General features: G+C 44.9%; 1 protein-coding gene across 1 annotated transcript in view; it reads left to right on the top strand.

The window, feature by feature from the left end:
• LOC134220840 (substance-K receptor-like) overlaps positions 1 to 21,296 on the top strand; it is a 95,588-nt gene that overhangs the window by 63,810 nt on the left and 10,482 nt on the right. Inside the window, exons 4-7 of the mRNA XM_062699960.1 lie at positions 6,838 to 6,959; positions 7,044 to 7,276; positions 7,360 to 7,460; positions 7,933 to 8,023. Coding sequence (XP_062555944.1) covers positions 6,838 to 6,959; positions 7,044 to 7,276; positions 7,360 to 7,460; positions 7,933 to 8,023 — 547 coding nt within the window. The remainder of the gene's footprint in view (positions 1 to 6,837; positions 6,960 to 7,043; positions 7,277 to 7,359; positions 7,461 to 7,932; positions 8,024 to 21,296) is intronic.

Raw genomic sequence — 21,296 nt, 5'->3', positions numbered from 1 at the left:
GTGAGGGGGTGTTTTCGTATAACGTTAACCGAATATGTAAGTGACAAATGTTGTGTAAGTTGCACCTTGTACCTTTTTCTAATGCTTTGTAGCTGATCCACGACATACATTTGTCTTTTTCTGCTGGAAGAATCGGTGGTCAACAAGGCACCTCCTGCAATCGCAACAACGCTCTTGAAGACTATAATTTACTCTTCAAGAGTGTTATAAAAACCATCATAAAACCAAAATGTTACTAGGGTTGTATATGTGTTTGTGCATATAAGGCATGCAAAAATTGTTGTCAAATTTTCATCCTTAACCGACTTCAAACAGCTGCTATGGACAGTATGAGCCGGTCACGCCCTTACAGTCAACTCAGGATTAGAGAGGGGAATTAGTTCGGAGAATAAGTTATTATAAGAGATCGAGGAATGCTCTGCATCTTCGTGAGCACCACGGGAAAGGAATCTCTGGTTTGTTGAAAATTTATGTGAAGCCACCTTGGTGTTGGTAAGCGACTAAATATTTATTCTAAACGAAGTTAACTCGAAGACGAAAACCGCATTTAAATCAATTAAACGCAAAATCATGTGCTTCGTTTAATATTGATGTACGCCTTAGGGTCTGTTTAACTCTTAAGCGGTGCTTAGTCATGCGCTTAAACCTGGTTTAAGGTATAAGATGAAGAAGGTGAAGAAGTTGGCCTTTAATAAAAAAGAGGCGCTCTAAAAATACTTAACAAAGGCCTCAGGAATCCATGCCACGGCTTGACCTCTTTGACAAAGTTGTACTGATCTTAAATATTGAGTCGGATCACTTTTGAAAAAAAAAAATACGATAGAATACCGCCATCGGGGGTGACAATGGGTCTGGGGGGTGAGAATGGGCCATCGCTCTCACCGGCAGCCTGGAGGTCGTAGAGCAAAACCGTTCAAAAAGGTCTCTTATATTTTAGTATTCTTGCCCTCAAATACATTCAATCCATTCTTCAAGCATTCTAAGTAATTGAAACAGTGAACAATTCTCACCCACGTTTGACCCATTGTCACCCCCGACGACGGTAGTTAAAGATGTTTTTCGTTTTCTGTTGGACATTTCTAACCAAACACTGAAGACGTTTTGTAGAAGAAAACTAAATACGTATTTGCCGACTCAGAGTGGGATTATGTGGTAAGCGTTAATAGAAAAAATTGTACAACATAAAGTTTTGAAAATAGCTTTAAGCTTTTGTTTAGCGTCGCACCCAAAAATTTTGATAACACACGACCTATGAGACAGTATGGTTTAAGTATAAATTTGTTTCGAAATTCCGCGGAATTCCGTTAAATTCCGTTAACAGCTAGTTTTTTCAAGCGAAATTTTTGTAATTTTACGAAACGAAACGAAATCAAGAAATCAAATTTCGCCATGCTAAAATTCCGCGAAATTCCGCGGAATTTCGTTTCGAACCGCCTGAAACGAAATTTTTCGAAATACCGCATATGCTTAGTTCTTTGCTCAGCCGTTTTTCGAGGCTATGGAAGCGACAAAGGGCAGAAGATTTCGACTCACCAAGCATGTGATCGAAATTGATATGACGAGGCAAACGGACAATATACCTTCCCTCTGCTGTGCGGGAGACGCTGAAAACGTAGTAAGATTCACACTGCTGTTCTTCCACCGAGTAACTTTGCTTGTTGTCAACTTCTTCGATGCGCCAGAAGCGCTCCAGTGCTTCATGGAGAGGATCGGAAAGTGAGACGTGACATTCTACGAAGGGCGAACTGACGAGCGTTTGGTTTTTTTTTCGGAAACGATCCAACCGAATACGCTTTCGATGAGAATGGGACCATTTTCCATCTCGATTCGGCCACCGGGGTTTACGTAGGAGAAAAAGTGTTCAGCTCCAAGAAGTATGTCGATCGCACCGGTTTTGTGGAAAGACGGGTCAGCAAGCGGTAGGTTTTTGGGTGCATGCCAATCATCCGTCGGAGAGGATATTACGGGCAAATCGATTCTAATACGGGGCATAACGAGAAAGCCAAGGTTGATCTCAAAATCAGAGTGTCTCGATCGGATAGTGGCAGTGACGAAGTGATTTGCACTAGAGGAAGACTCACCGACAGCAACCGCAGGGACGCTTATTTTATTCCGTTTTAACCGCAAAAGTTGGCATAGTCTTTCACTGATGATATTGGATTGCGAGCCATTGTCCAATAATGCTCGCGCTGGATGCTCTCGTCCGTGGCAATCATCAACCATCAGCACGACCGTCGACAGCAAAACATAAGCGTTTGATATTTGTGATGAGTTGGTAGTCTGAGCAGTGACAGCATTCATCGATGGGGGTGTTCGTTTGTTGTTCACTACTGTGTCTTGTCTCATGACGGGCTTAGGTGTTTAGGTAGTTGAAGGGACGGTGCGTAATGTTGCGGATGGATGATCGTTCTCGAGTGGATTGTAGCCTGGGTGAAGCAGTGAATGGTGTCGCCTTTTGCAATGACGACAAGAGAATTTCGATTGACAATTGCGAGCAAGGTGGTCTTGGCGGAAACAATTATGGCAGAGGTGTTGATCATTCACAACTTTCTGTCGATCGGGAAGGGACATTTTTTCGAACCGTGGGCATTGGAAGAGCGGATGATGTTCATCGCAGGAGTGGCATTTTCGATGAGTAGTTTCAGCTGCAGCATGCGAAACGGTTTTATGGAACGATGATCGTATAAACATAATGGGTTGATTGCTAGATGTTGGATGTGCTTGATGGTTTACGGACATTGATTTCAATACACAAATGCGACGTTGGAGAAACTCGATCAGACAAGAATAATCGGGTTTTTCAGCGGTAATGGAGTTTTTGGATGTCATGAACCTCGGGGTTGGAATGGATAAGAGCAACGAATGTGTCGTGGAATGGGAGCCAATGGTTATAATCCCCGTCGAACTCCGGCTTGTCGAAGGTACATTGGGGAGGTAAGATTGGAGGGTAGCTTTTACTTGGAAGTAACGGGTTTCATAATTGGAGCGAAAAGACAGGTTTTGTGCCATACCTTCCTCAGTTAGCTCCATATCCTCGAGCTGGGTTTGCACGTCATCCAGTACCATCCACACGGTATCAAGATTCTCTAGACGTAGCTTCACCTGGCCTCGATCCCGCCTCGTATTTCTCGATGAATTGTTCTGCTCTCCCCAGGGAAGCGGTGAGCGTAGTTCGGCGATTGATGAGCTGTTGTCTCGTACGTTCGTCCGCCATTGTGGAGTAGGATGATCGTCGCGTGCACTAGATTGGACGACACAGAGAAAGACCCGGTAAAGCCGGACAAACGGAGTAGAGAACTTGGGGCGTTGCTAACCTTCTCAAGGCTAGGTTCAGGCCTTGGATTTCAATTCAAAAAACAGCAACGGCTATCCAGACGGGTACAGCGGATCATCGGGCGATTCTACGGAAGCGGCTACTAACGACGTCGTCTCTTGCTAGCTATTGTTGGATAACAATAGACGGGCACTACTTCTGCAGCTCCACACCGGATAGGAAAAACCGGAAAAAATCGGAAAAATTTCAAAGCACCCGCGGAAAGTCTCTGCGCACCTTGGAATAATACGTACCGAGTGCCTAATAAGGATAGGCCTTGTATTTAATGAAACAAGCGGGAACGCTGGAGAAGCTTCTCGTTGGCGCGGGAGCACAATAGGGTCCAGGAAGATGGCGATTTTATGAATGCCGCTGGGCACACAATAGTGCGGAATGATGGCGTCAGATAGCGTCGTAGTCCGAAATGCGATGACGGATTTTCTGGGAGGAAGCCGTATCCTGGTCACGGCACCAAGATGTTAGGGCAGGATCGTGGCTTCCGGCGGGTTTTGGGGTCACACACACGGATTGTTCGGACACTATCCACAACGGTCACTTTCGGAGCAAACTGGGCACCACAAAATTCACCTTTAAGTATTCAAGACACTTTATTCCTTACGGTTTGGCGGTTCAACTTTAACTGATAACTTTATTAGGATACATCGCTTTTTAACCTTACGTTGTGAAACATCTCATAATTCAAAAAGCTATAAAACTGAAATATTTCCTTATTGCTATAATGCTGGCAGTCATTGCTGCCAGTATACCTAGAGCATACCTTCTTTTAAGGCAACGATTGACTTTGGAAACTGTCACATATTAAATTAATGATTTCGTGTGTGTTACTTCTACGTGAAGTTAAACGATTTACAATGATATAGAAATGCTAATATCATCTTCCAAACTCGGACGGTCACATATGTTTATTTAAGTTTGGATGTAATTATGTCATTATAGGGACACGGCAGGTATTTTCGTCTGTTCGTCATAGTCTCGAATCCAATAAAAGAGACGCTTTTTTGTAAAACTCATACGTACCAAGTCGTAAGCTCAGGAGAAACGTTCTGCTATAGTGGAGTTCTAGCAAATGTACGTTGCTTTCGTTGGTTTAAGCCCCTACGACGATGGACGGAAATACCTGCCGTGTCCCTACCAATACAATTTTGCGTTGATTTCCTCGCATCATAGTGAATCTACTTTTATCTCCAATAAATGAACAGCGTATCCAACCGGTTTCAATAGTTTATCTATTAGAGCATCATTACTGGGTGCGAGTGTTTTGATCACCCTCGCTGCTCTGTCATTTTAGTTTAGTCACTCTTTTTCGCACCGGTCGCTATTTTCGGTGGGAAAATGGTAAATGCCTCATGAAACAATCATGATTATCCTTAAACAATTGAAAAATGCTCCTTAAAAAATCTGATCATTTTTCCTCAAATTATTGAACAAATTATCTTGGAAGATATAAAATGCTCCGTAAACATTTGAAAAGTGTACCGTAGAAACGAAAAAAATGTACCGTAAACAATTGAAAATGCTCCTTAGAAAAACAAAGATTTGCTATTTAACTAATGATAATTGCGCAGTATATTGATATAAGAATTATTGTGAAATAGTTGAAAAAGTACCTTGAAATTGGCTGTCATAAAGTAGAATCTTATGCACCATTGTATAGCCCCTGGAGTATGAAGCTGATTGTTTTGCTTGGTAACCCTATTCAACAGAAAAATGCTCCGAAAACTAAGGAAAATGCTCCCTAAAAAGAAGAAATACTCCTTAAACCAATAAAAATGCTCCTTAACCTGAGAAAATGCTCCTTAAACTAAAAACAGTGCTCCGTAGAAAAAATGAAATGCTATTATACATTATACAAAATGTAATCTTAGCCTACAAGCGATTCAAAGCATTGTTAAAGAAATTGTGCACCAGACTGCTCATAGACAAACATACGTCCCATACAACTGCACATCGCATTAACATGCTTGACGATACGAATTTCATTAAAATCATATTGCATATAATGCTAATGGGTTTATTCATCAATTTCCCTGCATAACCACAAAAGATATCTTAGTTACAAGATAAATATTGTCGCTTCGGTTCCCTTTGTTCTGCTGTCCGAAACATGTTGGGTACCGAACTGTCAAATTGTATGTATTTTTCCTTCATTGACATTTAGCACCCTATCCTCGCCAGCAAAAGATTTTCCGGACAGCCACGACAGCGACAATTTGTATCTTGTAACTTGAATATCTCTTATAACCACCCACGGCTTGAGGAACTCGAAATTGTCGAAATCTGCGCTTACAAAATTTTCTAAGGAGCATTTTCAATTGTTTACGGTACATTTTTTTCGTTTTTACGGTACACTTTTCAAATGTTTACGGAGCATTTTATATATTTCAAGGTAATTTGTTCAATAATTTAAGAAAAAATGATCAGTTTTTTTAAGGAGCATTTTTCAATTGTTTAAGGATAATTTCATCTGTTTTAATGGACAATTTTTGGGCTGCCAAATTGGTGGCTGCATTCCGTACCGGTGACGTTTAATAGTTCATCAAATAGCAGCGCTGTTATCGCGCTACCAAATTTGATCACCTGTCAGCTGCGCTACTATTTTAGCAGCGCGTTTAGTAGCGACCGGTAAACTGCCGCTAACCGCAAGCCGAGCACATCTGTATATGGAGGCCCATATACAGATGTGCTCGACTTGCGGTTGACGGCAGTAAAGTGTGAAGTAATGATACTGCGCTGCAAAACGGCTTATACTCACCACAGCATCTTGTTCTAAGTTAATGTATTGAAACTGTATATTAACTGTATATACGAGAAAAATTATTATTTTCTTTTCTCAATCCATTAATACTTCCAGTATAGGAAACAATACCCTAACAGGATAAATTCTGTTGCTTATAGAGGCATTGAATATATGCCCAATTCGATGATTTATATTTGTACGTATCTTCTCACATGTTATGTGTATCGATGGTGTGTAGTAACACCTTACCGTTTCGGAGGTCACGAGTTCGAATCCAGAGCTGGTCGTTTTGCTTTTTTTTGCACGTTAAAACAGTTTTTCGGCCATAACTTCGAAACGCAAAGTTCGACCTATCTAATTTTCAATAGGAACCAATGGGACTGCATTCCGCGTCGAATGCAACTTGTTGCGAGCAAATCGGATGATGCTAAATGCCCAAAAACGTGTCTCACATTTTTGTACACATACACACACATACAGACATCACCTCAATTCATTCAATTCAAAGGCAAAAATGCATCTGAAGAAAATAGCCAATATGCTTATTTATGCAACTTTTACGATTTTAATTAAAGAACCGCCATTATGCATGTTGGTCCAGGTACCCGCTGAGACTATCGAAGGTACCCCCAGCAGGGGTACATGTACCCTCGGTTGAGAACTGCTGGTCTAAACCGTCATACAATTTCGTAGAATTGACCAGCAATCACCAAAACGATAACTTTCTAACTAATGGTTTCAATTAATTTGTATTTATTTCCCAAAGGGCACGAGCATCGAAAAACATTTCCAAATTTGTCATCAGCGCCATCTGGCTGGTGTCGTTCGCGCTGGCCGCACCAACCCTGATCGCGCTGCGTGTGTTACCAGTGTCGATTGTCAGTCTCGGTGAGTATTTGGCCATCAAACCCACACACCTGGGTTGACTCCATAATCATCATCGCCTAATTAGTGCAAATTACCGCCCGGCAGGAGAAACCAACGAGACCTACATCAATATGACCAAACCGTTTTGCCAGGTGGTTAACTTTGAAGAATCGGAAATGCTACTCTATCGGTACATTCTGACGCTGGTGCAGTACTTCGTGCCGCTCTGTGTCATCAGCTTCGTGTACATCCAGATGGCGCTCCGGCTATGGGGCTCGAAAACTCCGGGAAATGCACAGGACACACGGGACATGACGATGCTGAAAAACAAAAAGAAGGTGGGTATATGGCGGAAGCGCAGAACGCGGAATTAGTTGTCACGTTGTCCTGATCACGTTATATCTCTGTGGTTATTTCCTAGGTCATCAAAATGCTGATTATAGTGGTGGCACTATTTGGCATCTGTTGGTTTCCGCTGCAGCTTTACAATATTCTACATGTTACCTGGTCCGAAGTGAACGAGTGAGTAGCTTTTCAAATTAATGTAGTTGGGAATTGGTTTTCGATTACTTTTCGAACTTTGTTATTAGCGCTTGGTTGAACAAAGCCCTGTTATTACTGTGACTTTGGTCCGCATAGCCAAAATAATGGAATGTATACTTCGGTACATTGAAAAATCATTGTTCTCTGGTGAGATGGACATAATTCTGAAAACTCGTTAGAAATATAGCACGTTAAACGACAAGAAAATAATTTTGTATTTCGAGTCAATTCGCAGAAAAAACTGTTTTCTCACCGATTTAACCGATTTTCCGTGAGCTTGATTTAATTTAAAATTGAGATTTCGTACATCTAGCTCGAAAGAATAATATACGGTAATTAAAAACGCGAAGATCACAGTTCAGTTTTAATTATTATATTTTTTTTATAAAAAATTACTTAAATAAAGATAAGAAAATTAAATTTTTAATAATTGTTACGTTTGCTTCACTAGGTATCGCTACATAAATATCATTTGGTTCGTTTGTGATTGGCTGGCCATGAGTAATAGCTGCTACAACCCGTTCATATATGGAATCTACAATGTAAGTATCTTCACTTAAGTGCTCCATGCCGCCTAACATTTTAGCCATTTTACCACATCAATAGCTTTGATAGAAATTTAATGACAGTATGTTTATGGGATTCGTACACTTGTCAAGTATAGCATTTTTATGAAGTTCAGTTTTTTTCTTGTCATTATCAGGAACTGAACCCCTTTGGCAATATGAAAAACATTTCCGGTAAGGTCTATGAATCGTAATCCTAGTGTTCAACCTTAAATTGCAATCAAACTCATTTAGAGCTAGAAAATGCAAAAAGCATTTAAAGCAAACATCTTTGGATAGGTTCCAATAGGTCAACATCACATCTTGGTCACAATGCTAAAATGCTGATGCTAAAATGGAGGTCATATAGGTGGGGAATACAATATTTATTTATTTATTTATTTAGTTTATTTATTTTAATCTGATAGAAATTGTCTTAATGAAATAGGGATGGGGAAAAGCTTCTTTAAAATAGCGAAGTGCTGTACTTAAAGAAGCATAAAACCCCATATCTTTTAATAAACATTACATAAACTGATTCGACATATTCACAACTGATTAAAAACTATACAATATAAAAGTAAGAATGATCTTAGTGCTAAAATAAAATAAATGCATCTTAAGATCCATCGTCCAGTGCTCCATCAGGTGTCGCATGCATGTCGTAGACCGGAAAAAAATAAGGCCAAAAAATACAAAAACTCTAACAAAAAAAATTGATTGGACGACATCTCATCTGATTCCGTTGCGTAACGTACGTTCCAGCCGTTGTCGGAAGGTGTTGGGCGTTGAGTTGAAGTCGAAAGTAGGGTTTTTAGTACCGACCCTTTTTGGCGAGTCCCGGTACTACGGTACTGAACCCCTCAGTACCGGGAGTACCGGGAAAATACCGGTACTGGGCGATTTTTTTTCGAAAATCATTTAAATCAATAAAAAGTCAGGTAACTATTGGTAACTTTTCAAACTTTATTCATTGCTTTGTATGTATTCAACACTTGTCTTGGGGCTTGTCCTTATCCTTGAAATGGGATTTCAGAACGCACAGCATATTCAATGTTTCGTCATCGCTTTTTAGTAGCGAAGCTTCCAGAAACAGAGAATGCTCTTTCTGAGTCTACATAAGTAGGGCGAACGGTTGCTAGTGAATCATGAAGCATTGACAAGTATTTTCCTTTCAGCTTTTTCTGAGTCGTCTTGCTTTACATTTTTTTACGAATCCTGGTGCAGTAATCGAACTTACAGGAACACTCTTGCCTCAAGCGGGGACGATTTGGAAAAATACTGATGAAGTGTGACGATTTTTTTTGGGATGTGACGATGTCGTTGCGGTTTGATTGTCTTGAGGTACGTCATCGGACGCCTGACGTTTGTCCAAATCAGGGACGGAAATCTTCCTTTTACTATCAGTTGCATTGATGCTTAGTAGGAAGCTTCGTCATTGATTCGTGTTTGTTTTGATCAGATGCTCGGCGTTGCAGGCACGAACATCTCGCAGCATGCTGTCAAACTTCCATACCAAATTTACCGCCGATCTTCAATAGCCGATTGATAATCGAGCGTAAAAAATGAATATCTACCGGGGCTGAAATGAATATTTTGAATTGCGGTTGATTTGCACCGATAAATGATGATTATTTTACTTTATATACTAAACAGATGCATATATTTTAGGAATCAGACTTCAAAATGTTGAATCCATGCACCGCAGTATGAAATGATATTCATATTTTGAGATTTCAAATTGAATATCAATGTGCCAAGCTGAAGATTCATTTTGACACCGCACAAAACAACGCTGACACCGAGAGTCGACGCTTGCTGCTGTTCGTGCACATGCCGTCCTATTCATTCGCAAATTCCTATTCGGGAAGGACTAGCAACTTGATTGTGTGTTGGATATCAGCTGTTTGAGTGTAGTTGTAATGACTTTTTCTGTCCCTGGTCCAAATTGATTGTCGCTGTCGAAACATCTTTTGCTGGCAAGGATAGGGCACTAAATGTCAACGAAGGAAAAATCAGTACGTTTTGACAGATAGGTACCCAACATGTTTGGGGATGATAACAAAGGGATCCGCAGTGACAATCGTCCTCTATAGTTTATTACCTCTATTGTCAGGTGTTTGAAATTTTAGTAAAAAAAATATCTTTCTTACTAGCTGCTGCATTCAAATAATGTGGTTTTATCCACCGGAAGTTTTAACCAAAACTTTTTGCTTAGTACCGAAAATACCGGTACTTTCATTAAGCCAGTACCGGTATTTCGGTACCGAAAATTGGTCGGTACTCCCGGGAATTCCGGTACCGGTACTCCCGGTACTAAAACCCTAGTCGAAAGCGCTGTAGTACTCATTGAAGCGTAATGACATGTACCGAACAGGATCATGCAGCCCATAATTTGCTACACGTGGTGGAAGGTACAGGAAATTTCTTGTCCGTAGTGCTCGTTCTGGAGCATATATTTGAAGAACAGCAAGCATTTCATGAGAATCGATTTCGCCAACAAGAGATTTGACCAGAAAAACAGCCTGAGCCAGGGTTCTTATATCAGGGTTCACTCACTTCTACAGTAGATGGGAGAGACTAGCGCGGGGGTGAAAAATTAATTTTCAGTGCAAAACATAAACAAACTCGGTGGCTACCCTATATAAAAATCCAAGATGGCTGAATCATGAAATTGGCATACTGCTGTTTGTATTCACCTTGGCCTGAGCTATTGTTCTTCTATGCTCCTGAGTGTCCAATCCCAGCAGTAGGCATCGGTGTTCATAAGGCGGTAGGTTAACAGTGAAGACGATATAATGTACGTATATCGCCTTCACTTAAGCATCTTATGTTGCATCCTATACGATTTTGTGTTGTCTAGGATGCCTTACTACATACTGTTTCAGTTTATTGCCAAATATTTCGAATCAGATCAGAAGGTTTACCCCAGGCCTATGCTAAGAGCTCATGTTTAGCGTAGCCAACATCAACACCAACGCCGAGCAACGTACGTCAAATATAAAAAAGCTTAATATCACACAACATCCAAATTCAGCTTTCTTCAATATGCAACTTTAATCGGGAATATTAATTAAATATGGGTCATTCCATACCAAGTGACCGAACCACTTGTAATCGACTTACACCGATTTTTATCAAATTTTGTGGATTTGTTTATCTACCGATTATATGTAAAAATCCAAATTTATTTGATGATTGGACAACCCCTCGGCAAATGCGAGCACCCCCCGTTTTTGACGATTTGTGAAAACCATATTTTTGAACGACTCATATCTCGGACAGTTTTAAAGCTACAAATAACTTCTTATTATGCATTTTGAAGAAAATTCTTCAAGCTTTTTGAGAAAAATATCGATTTTCAGTAGAAGTGTTGCCATCTGTATTGTTTTTGCGTTTTAAGTATAAAATTGTATTTTTCTGCCAATGAGTATATTTTTATTTGCAAAATAACACCAGCATCGTGTTCTCTAGAGAATTTTGCATAAGAAACACTAGAAACCCCAAGGTATTATGAGCCGTTCTCGAGTTATAGAGTTTTGAATGTTATATGATTCATATGGAACTTATCAATCACATAAGATTTTGTTATGCATACCTAACCTTTACCCTTTTCGCTAGAGTGTTTTTAAGGAATTGCCAAGATTTAAAAGATATTGTTTTCTTAAAAGAAATTGTAAAACATGTAACTTTGAATAGAAAATAATGTACTTGCTGTTAAGCGTTACGGAGCCGAAATCTTTTGTATACTGTTTTATTCTTAAAAAATAACGTTAAATTAAGTGAACCAAAAAGAAAGACTTGTGTTTCAATAATAGAAACAAATATTTTCCTAAAAACAGCAAAAGAAAGACATACGAGAGGCAATTACGACAGAAGAAACGATATGATTATCTAAAACCCTGATTAATTCACCTTGCGGGAATGGTGCATTTCTCGTGCATTTTGAAAATAGTATTTTGACCATATGTTTCGAGCCCATAGTCCAATCAAATTCAAATTGGAAACAATGGGACAGGATTTCCCGTAAAATGCAACATGTTGTGAGCAAATCGGTTAAGGGCAAGTGCCTAAAAAGTGGGTGAAACTTTTCTGCGCACACACACAAACATCACCTTAATTTGTCGAGCTGAGTCGATTGGTATACAACACTATGGGTCCCCGGGCCTTCTATAAAAAGTTTGTTTTCGGAGCGAACATATAGCCTTTCAGTACGCTTAGTGTACGAGAATGGGAAAATAAAGTAGCTCATAAGGAAGTAGACTTTCACTATGTTATTGTGGAAAAATAGTGTATGAAAAAGGCAAATCATTATGTAAATGATACTTGTACGTACAGAAGGAGAGGGTAAGTGATTTGTGACTATTTGTGACAAGTGGGTGGTAAGAGGGTTGAAAATGGCAAAGAACGTTGGATGCTATTTTCAAAAGAATTTTGTAATTATGCACAAGGCAGAAGAAAAGCTTAATGTGAATACTAGTCGACCAGAGGAGAATTATCCACGAAAAGTTTTTATCTTACTACCACGGCAATTAAACCCACACTTCACAGCACGCAAATGTGATTTGACGACAGCCATGAGCTCTCAGTAACTCACCAAGGAATCGAAAATTGTCAACTGTGTATGTATATTACCAAAATATGAAAATAGTAGACCAAAAACAAACATCATAAAAATGGTCTTCTTTGAGATAATGATTTTATTTTCTGTATTTTGAAAATAAATGGATAATATTTGCTATTCATTTTTTTTGTATTTATTGCATTTTTTCTCCTAGAGAATTCAGATTTTCCTAAACCATGTGAGATATTGCGTTAAAGGTTGACCCTAAGGATGCCAAAAAACTTTGCAGAAGAAGGATTCTTGCTGGAACGACGACCAAAATTAATCAATTAAATAAAGCTTAAAAAAATGTTTATTCTGCCAGCACTGCCAAACTACGTGTACCAATCATTCAACTGAGCGTTATTTCAAAAATTTTAATCTTCTAGGGCTGAGGAACAAATTGTAGTTATTCGGATTAAAAATTAAGGAAAATTCCAGAAAGAGAAATGATTTTGCCGTCTAACAACAGTTCGCCAGATAGTGCTACCAGAAACATTGATTCTTTGCATATGATTTCAAAAATAAATCTTCGAAGCGTTGTAATATTTCTTCAGCCAACTCTTTCGGCATCTTTCAGACTATATGGTAACGTATTGAGTCAGATGATTGAATTAACGATAACATAAAGCCTCTAGGAGCAAAAATGCAAAAAAAAATCCATACTGATCTTCATATAAATTTCAAGCGCGATGCGGGAAGTGGGGGAGCAACCAATCGAGCTGTGTATGTGTGTATGTTTTTTTTTTTTTTTTTTTTTTTTTGAGCAAGGGTAAACGGAAATCTGCAACCAGACACCTGAGGAGGTACTCAGGTAGTGTGGGGATGGGTATGTCATGTAACTCTTACCCGACCCACTAAAACCAAAACCCTTTCGCCAGTCCGTACCCCCGGCCCGCAATTAAGCAATACATCAGGGGGACTATTGAGAACGCTCACGCCTATGCTAACGCACTTGACGTCAATACACACAACATCGACTTCAAGGGTGGCTACCTCACCACCGTCGATCGCAAGCTATGATAGTAACCCTAACGGTCCGTATCATAATCTCACGTTGGAGACGAGCACCCCGACAACAACCACCGCGCGTGAACCGCAATGACCTCTATATCTACATACTGAGGTCCCCGCAGCCCACCCACGACATGTTGGTTGTCGGGATGAGCAAAGTGTTCACTGCATCACAGGTGCCCTTACTGCACACGTTGGTTTTGTTCAAGACGCCACCACCGCTGCAGTTTCGACATAATCTGTCGAGATGCTGTGTTCACCGCATTCCATATAGCTTCCTCCCGGCACATCCTCTCGACGAGGTTGTCCGGGGTTGTATCCATACCACTAATAAGCAGCATGGCTTTGCGTTCTATCTCGAATCGCGGGCATGCAGACATCACATGCTCTGCCGATTCTACCTCACCTACACATTCAGGACACTCCGCAGAATCTGCGAAGCCAAACCTGTGTAGGAATTTCTTAAAGCAGCCATGTTCAGACAACACCTGTGTTAGGTGGAAGTTGACTTGACCATGCTTCCTATCAACCCAGTTGGACACATCTGGAATCAGTCTGTGGGTCCAACGACCTTTGACTGCGGTGTCCCATGCTCTTTGCCATTTAAGCAACGAAGCTGCTCTCTTGACACGTCGCACTTGCACCGAGTCCCTTTCGTTGTAGCACTCCACATCCTCCTCTAAGAGTATGTCGATCGGCATCATTCCAGCTATAACGCACACCGCCTCATATGATATGGTGCGATATGCGCTCGCGACACGTAAACACATCAGCCGGTGTACTCTGATCAATTTCTTTACATTGTACTCGGCTTTTAGTGCTACGGCCCATGCCGGCACGCCATAACGGATGATAGACAATGCTACGCCAGCTATCAGCCTACGCACTTGACTATGCACCGTCGATCTGTTGGACATCATTCGTGATAAAGATTTTATCGCCAATGAAGCCCGCTGACATGCATAATCGACGTGGCTCGTAAAATTGAGCTTATCATCGATCATCACGCCCAGATGCTTGAGAGACCTCACGGAGTTAACTGTGCAGGTCCCTACTCTTATTCTCGCCTGTTGCAACCCATGACGGTTATGCACTACCACGACTTCCGTCTTGTGATGTGCAAGGGACAACCGCCTCGAGTTGAGCCATTCCTCCACTCTGCCAATCGCGTATGAAGCCTTCAGTTCGACTTCGTCGAGAGTGTCTCCTGTTACCTCTAGCATTACGTCATCCGCGAAGCCTTCTATTTTCACACCGGCCGGGAGACTTAGGCGTAATACTCCATCGTACATAATATTCCACAGAACCGGTCCAAGGATCGATCCCTGTGGAACACCCGCAGAACACTACGATCGACTTTTGACCAGCATCAGTGTCGTATAACAGCACCCTATTCTGAAAATAGCTTTTCAGTATCCTGCACAGGTAATCCGGAACTCTCAATCGGTGCAGGAGTCAGCAATTGCTGCCCAGCTAGCATTGTTAAACGCGTTTTTACATCAAGTGTAATCAACGCGCAGTACCTAATACCTCTTCTGTTTAAACCTCTCGCTATCTTGGCCGTATCCGTTACCGCTCGAATTGCTTCGATGGTAGAACGGCCCTTACGGAAAGCTCATACTGGTTTGCTAGATAAGCCACCAGCACACTCTGTATAAGCCGACAATCTATTCAGAATGACCCTCTCTAGCAGCTTTCCAGCTGTGTCGAGTAAACAAATTGGTCTGTATGCCGAAGGATCCCCGGCTGTTTGCCAGGCTTCGGTAATAGCACCAATTTCTGCCGTTTCCATCGATCTGGGAAGTTTCCTTCGTCCATGCATCTCTGGAGGCAGCTCCTGAACATATCTGGATTGGCAAGAATGGCGTGTTTAAGGGCCAGGTTTGGAATAACATCCGGGCCTGGCGCCTTATTGAGCTTAAGTTTTCTTGCGGCTACGATAAGCTCCTCGTTAGTCACTAGCGGTACCACGTCAACTGACTCGTACGGTGTAGCAGGCCAATTCGATGATTCATGCCTCGGAAACAACCCGTCGACTATTTTGGCCAACATCCCCGGAGATTTCTCAGGTGGCGTGGTATTGGTCCTAGCCATCACCATCCTGTATGCATCTCCCCATGGATTGTCGTTTGCCATCCTGCACAGCCGCTCGAAGCAGGCTCTCTTACTACATTTGATTTCGTAGTTCAGAGCTCTGCTCGCTGTCTGGAACACCCTGCGTCTCTCGACCTTATCAGCGTCTGTTCTGGCACGTCGCAGCCTTCTCTTTGCTCGAAGACAGGTTCTACGAAGGTCTGCAATTGTGTCAGTCCACCAGTACACAGGTTGCCGGTTTCCGGGAGGTTTGGTCCTCCTAGGCATCGTCACATCGCATGCACGGGTTAGTACATCGATTAACTCGTCGCCACTTAATCCCGTTGTTCGCGTCTCCCATCGTAGTGATTCCTCCAAGAGTTCTGGGTTGAACTGCGAGGTGCGCCATCCTAGATCGGCTTTGCCGATCCGCCTTGTGGTTGCTACGGGGGTATACCGGATCATAAAACGAATTTCCTGATGATCGCTGGAGGTATGCCCCTCATGAACCTCCCATTCTGGCTCCACCGTCCATCCCGCGCTGCAGAAGGTCACATCGATGCATGAATCACCGTTCGGTCCCCTGAACGTTGGCGCAGCCTTCATTCAGCAGGACTACGTTCAATACCACTAGCGACTCTGGCAGGGTATGACCTCTGGCGTTTGTGGACCGGGATCCCCAGTCCACTGCCCACGCATTGAAGTCGCCTGCTACAACTAACGGTTTTAAGCCAGTTAGTTTTGCTGCAAGAATATCTACTACCCTAGTAAACTGCACTATACTCCACCTGGGAGGACAGTGGAGTATAGTGCAGTTTACTAGGGTAGTAGATATTCTTGCAGCAAAACTAACTGGCTTAAAACCGTTAGTTGTAGCAGGCGACTTCAATGCGTGGGCAGTGGACTGGGGATCCCGGTCCACAAACGCCAGAGGTCATACCCTGCTAGAGTCGCTAGCGGTATTGAACGTAGTCCTGCTGAATGAAGGCCAAGTGCCAACGTATGTGTGTGTATGTGTGTATGTGTCAATACGAATGTGTGTATGTTCGGAAATTAGTAAAAATATTCAATGTTCACAGTGAAAAAAGAGTTCCTCCGGGAATTCCTCCGGAAGTTCCTCCGGGAATTCCTCCGGAAGTTCCTCCGGGAATTCCTCCGGAAGTTCCTCCGGGAATTCCTCCGGAAGTTCCTCCGGGAATTCCTCCGGAAGTTCCTCCGGGAATTCCTCCGGAAGTTCCTCGGGAATTCCTCCGGAAGTTCCTCCGGGAATTCCTCCGGAAGTTCCTCCGAATTCCTCCGGAAGTTCCTCCGGAATTCCTCCGGAAGTTCCTCCGAATTCCTCCGGAAGTTCCTCCGGGAATTCCTCCGGAAGTTCCTCCGAATTCCTCCGGAAGTTCCTCCGAATTCCTCCGAAGTTCCTCCGAATTCCTCCGGAAGTTCCTCCGAATTCCTCCGGAAGTTCCTCCGGGAATTCCTCCGGAAGTTCCTCCGGGAATTCCTCCGGAAGTTCCTCCGAATTCCTCCGGAAGTTCCTCCGAATTCCTCCGGAAGTTCCTCCGGGAATTCCTCCGGAAGTTCCTCCGGGAATTCCTCCGGAAGTTCCTCCGGGAATTCCTCCGGAAGTTCCTCCGCGAATTCCTCCGGAAGTTCCTCCGGGAATTCCTCCGGAAGTTCCTCCGGGAATTCCTCCGGAAGTTCCTCCGGGAATTCCTCCGGAAGTTCCTCCGGGAATTCCTCCGGAAGTTCCTCCGGAAGTTCCTCCGGAAGTTCCTCCGGGAATTCCTCCGGAAGTTCCTCCGCGAATTCCTCCGGAAGTTCCTCCGGGAATTCCTCCGGAAGTTCCTCCGGGAATTCCTCCGGAAGTTCCTCCGGGAATTCCTCCGGAAGTTCCTCCGGGAATTCCTCCGGAAGTTCCTCCGAATTCCTCCGGAAGTTCCTCCGAATTCCTCCGGAAGTTCCTCCGAATTCCTCCGGAAGTTCCTCCGGGAATTCCTCCGGAAGTTCCTCCGAATTCCTCCGGAAGTTCCTCGGGAATTCCTCCGAAGTTCCTCCGGGAATTCCTCCGGAAGTTCCTCCGAATTCCTCCGGAAGTTCCTCCGGGAATTCCTCCGGAAGTTCCTCCGGGAATTCCTCCGGAAGTTCCTCCGGGAATTCCTCCGGAAGTTCCTCCGGGAATTCCTCCGGAAGTTCCTCCGGGAATTCCTCCGGAAGTTCCTCCAGGAATTCCTCCGGAAGTTCCCCCGGGAATTCCTCCGGAAGTTCCTCCGGGAATTCCTCCGGAAGTTCCTCCGGGAATTCCTCCGGAAGTTCCTCCGGGAATTCCTCCGGAAGTTCCTCCGGGAATTCCTCCGGAAGTTCCTCCGGGAATTCCTCCGGAAGTTCCTCCGGGAATTCCTCCGGAAGTTCCTCCGGGAATTTCTCCGGAAGTTCCTCCGGGAATTTCTCCGGAAGTTCCTCCGGGAATTTCTCCGGAAGTTCCTCCGGGAATTCCTCCGGAAGTTCCTCCGGGAATTCCTCCGGGAATTCCTCCGGAAGTTCTTACGGAAATACCTACGGAAATTCCTTCGGAAGTTGCTCCGGAAGTTCCTCCAGGAATTCCTCCGGGAGTTCCTCCAGGAATTCCTCCGGAAGTTCCTCCAGGAATTCCTCCTGAAGTTCCTCCAGGAATTCCTCCGGAAGTTCTTCCAGGAATTCCTCCGGGAGTTCTTCCAGGAATTCCTCCGGGAGTTCCTCCAGGAATTCCTCCGGGAGTTCCTCCAGGAATTCCTCCGGAAGTTCCTCCGGAAGTTCCTCCAGCAATTCCTCCGGAAGTTCCTCCAGCAATTCCTCCGGAAGTTCCTCCAGCAATTCCTCCGGAAGTTCCTCCAGGAATTCCTCCGGGAGTTCCTCCAGGAACTCCTCCGGAAGTTCCTCCAGGAACTCCTCCGGAAGTTCCTCCAGGAACTCCTCCGGAAGTTCCTCCAGGAATTCCTCCGGAAGTTCCTCCAGGAACTCCTCCGGAAGTTCCTCCAGGAACTCCTCCGGAAGTTCCTCCAGGAACTCCTCCGGAAGTTCCTCCAGGAACTCCTCCGGAAGTTCCTCCAGGAACTCCTCCGGAAGTTCCTCCAGGAACTCCTCCGGAAGTTCCTCCAGGAACTCCTCCGGAAGTTCCTCCAGGAACTCCTCCGGAAGTTCCTCCAGGAACTCCTCCGGAAGTTCCTCCAGGAACTCCTCCGGAAGTTCCTCCAGGAACTCCTCCGGAAGTTCCTCCAGGAACTCCTCCGAAAGTTCCTCCAGGAACTCCTCCGGAAGTTCCTTCAGGAACTCCTCCGGAAGTTCCTTCAGGAACTCCTCCGGAAGTTCCTCCAGGAACTCCTCCGGAAGTTCCTCCAGGAACTCCTCCGGAAGTTCCTCCAGGAACTCCTCCGGAAGTTCCTCCGGAAGTTCCTCCAGGAACTCCTCCGGAAGTTCCTCCAGGAACTCCTCCGGAAGTTCCTCCAGGAACTCCTCCGGAAGTTCCTCCAGGAACTCCTGCGGAAGTTCCTCCAGGAACTCCTCCGGAAGTTCCTCCAGGAACTCCTCCGGAAGTTCCTCCAGGAACTCCTCCGGAAGTTCCTCCAGGAACTCCTCCGGAAGTTCCTCCAGGAACTCCTGCGGAAGTTCCTCCAGGAACTCCTGCGGAAGTTCCTCCAGGAACTCCTGCGGAAGTTCCTCCAGGAACTCCTGCGGAAGTTCCTCCCGGAACTCCTGCGGAAGTTCCTCCCGGAACTCCTGCGGAAGTTCCTCCCGGAACTCCTGCGGAAGTTCCTCCAGGAACTCCTCCGGAAGTTCCTCCAGGAACTCCTCCGGAAGTTCCTCCAGGAACTCCTCCGGAAGTTCCTCCAGGAACTCCTCCGGAAGTTCCTCCAGGAACTCCTCCGGAAGTTACTCCGGGAATTCCTCCGGAAGTTCCTCCGGGAATTCCTCCGGAAGTTCCTCCGGGAATTCCTCCGGAAGTTCCTCCGGGAATTCCTCCGGAAGTTCCTCCAGGAAGTTCCTCCGTGAATTCCTCCGGAAGTTCCTCCGGGAATTCCTCCGGAAGCTCCTCCGGGAATTCCTCCAGGAAGTTCCTCCGGGAATTCCTCCGGAAGTTCCTCCGGGAATTCCTCCGGAAGTTCCTCCGGGAATTCCTCCGGAAGTTCCTCCGGGAATTCCTCCGGAAGTTCCTCCGGGAATTCCTCCGGAAGTTCCTCCGGGAATTCCTCCGGAAGTTCCTCCAGGAATTCCTCCGGAAGTTCCTCCGGGAATTCCTCCGGAAGTTCCTCCGGAAGTTCCTCCGGAAGTTCCTCCGGGAATTCCTCCGGAAGTTCCTCCGGAAGTTCCTCCGGGAATTCCTCCGGAAGTTCCTCCGGGAATTCCTCCGGAAGTTCCTCCGGGAATTCCTCCGGAAGTTCCTCCGGGAATTCCTCCTGAAGTTCCTCCGGGAATTCCTCCGGAAGTTCCTCCTGGAATTCCTCCGGAAGTTCCTCCGGGAATTCCTCCGGAAGTTCCTCCGGAAGTTCCTCCGAATTCCTCCAGAAGTTCCTCCAGGAATTCCTCCGGAAGTTCCTCCGGGAATTCCTCCGGAAGTTCCTCCGGGAATTCCTCCGGAAGTTCCTCCAGGAATTCCTCCGGAAGTTCCTCCGGGAATTCCTCCGGAAGTTCCTCCAGGAATTCCTCCGGAAGTTCCTCCAGTAATTCCTCCGGAAGTTCCTCCGGGAATTCCTCCGGAAGTTCCTCCAGGAATTCCTCCGGAAGTTCCTCCAGGAATTCCTCCGGAAGTTCCTCGGGGAATTCCTCCGGGAATTCCTCAGGAAGTTCCTCCAGGAATTCCTCCGGAAGTTCCTCCAGGAATTCCTCCGGAAGTTCCTCCAGGAACTCCTCGGAAGTTCCTCCAGGAATTCCTCCGGGAAGTTCCAGGAATTCCTCCGGAAGTTCCTCCAGGAATTCCTCCGGAAGTTCCTCCAGGAATTCCTCCGGAAGTTCCTCCAGGAACTCCTGCGGAAGTTCCTCCAGGAACTCCTGCGGAAGTTCCTCCAGGAACTCCTGCGGAAGTTCCTCCAGGAACTCCTGCGGAAGTTCCTCCAGGAACTCCTGCGGAAGTTCCTCCAGGAACTCCTGCGGAAGTTCCTCCAGGAACTCCTGCGGAAGTTCCTCCAGGAACTCCTGCGGAAGTTCCTCCAGGAACTCCTGCGGAAGTTCCTCCAGGAACTCCTGCGGAAGTTCCTCCAGGAACTCCTGCGGAAGTTCCTCCAGGAACTCCTGCGGAAGTTCCTCCAGGAACTCCTGCGGAAGTTCCTCCAGGAACTCCTGCGGAAGTTCCTCCAGGAACTCCTGCGGAAGTTCCTCCAGGAACTCCTGCGGAAGTTCCTCCAGGAACTCCTGCGGAAGTTCCTCCAGGAACTCCTGCGGAAGTTCCTCCAGGAACTCCTGCGGAAGTTCCTCCAGGAACTCCTGCGGAAGTTCCTCCAGGAACTCCTGCGGAAGTTCCTCCAGGAACTCCTGCGGAAGTTCCTCCAGGAACTCCTGCGGAAGTTCCTCCAGGAACTCCTGCGGAAGTTCCTCCAGGAACTCCTGCGGAAG

This window comes from Armigeres subalbatus, chromosome 3, assembly GCF_024139115.2.
Source record: "Armigeres subalbatus isolate Guangzhou_Male chromosome 3, GZ_Asu_2, whole genome shotgun sequence".
Taxonomy (NCBI): domain Eukaryota; kingdom Metazoa; phylum Arthropoda; class Insecta; order Diptera; family Culicidae; genus Armigeres; species Armigeres subalbatus.
Note: the sequence above shows the minus strand (reverse complement) of the source record. Positions and strands in the feature narration are given on the sequence as shown.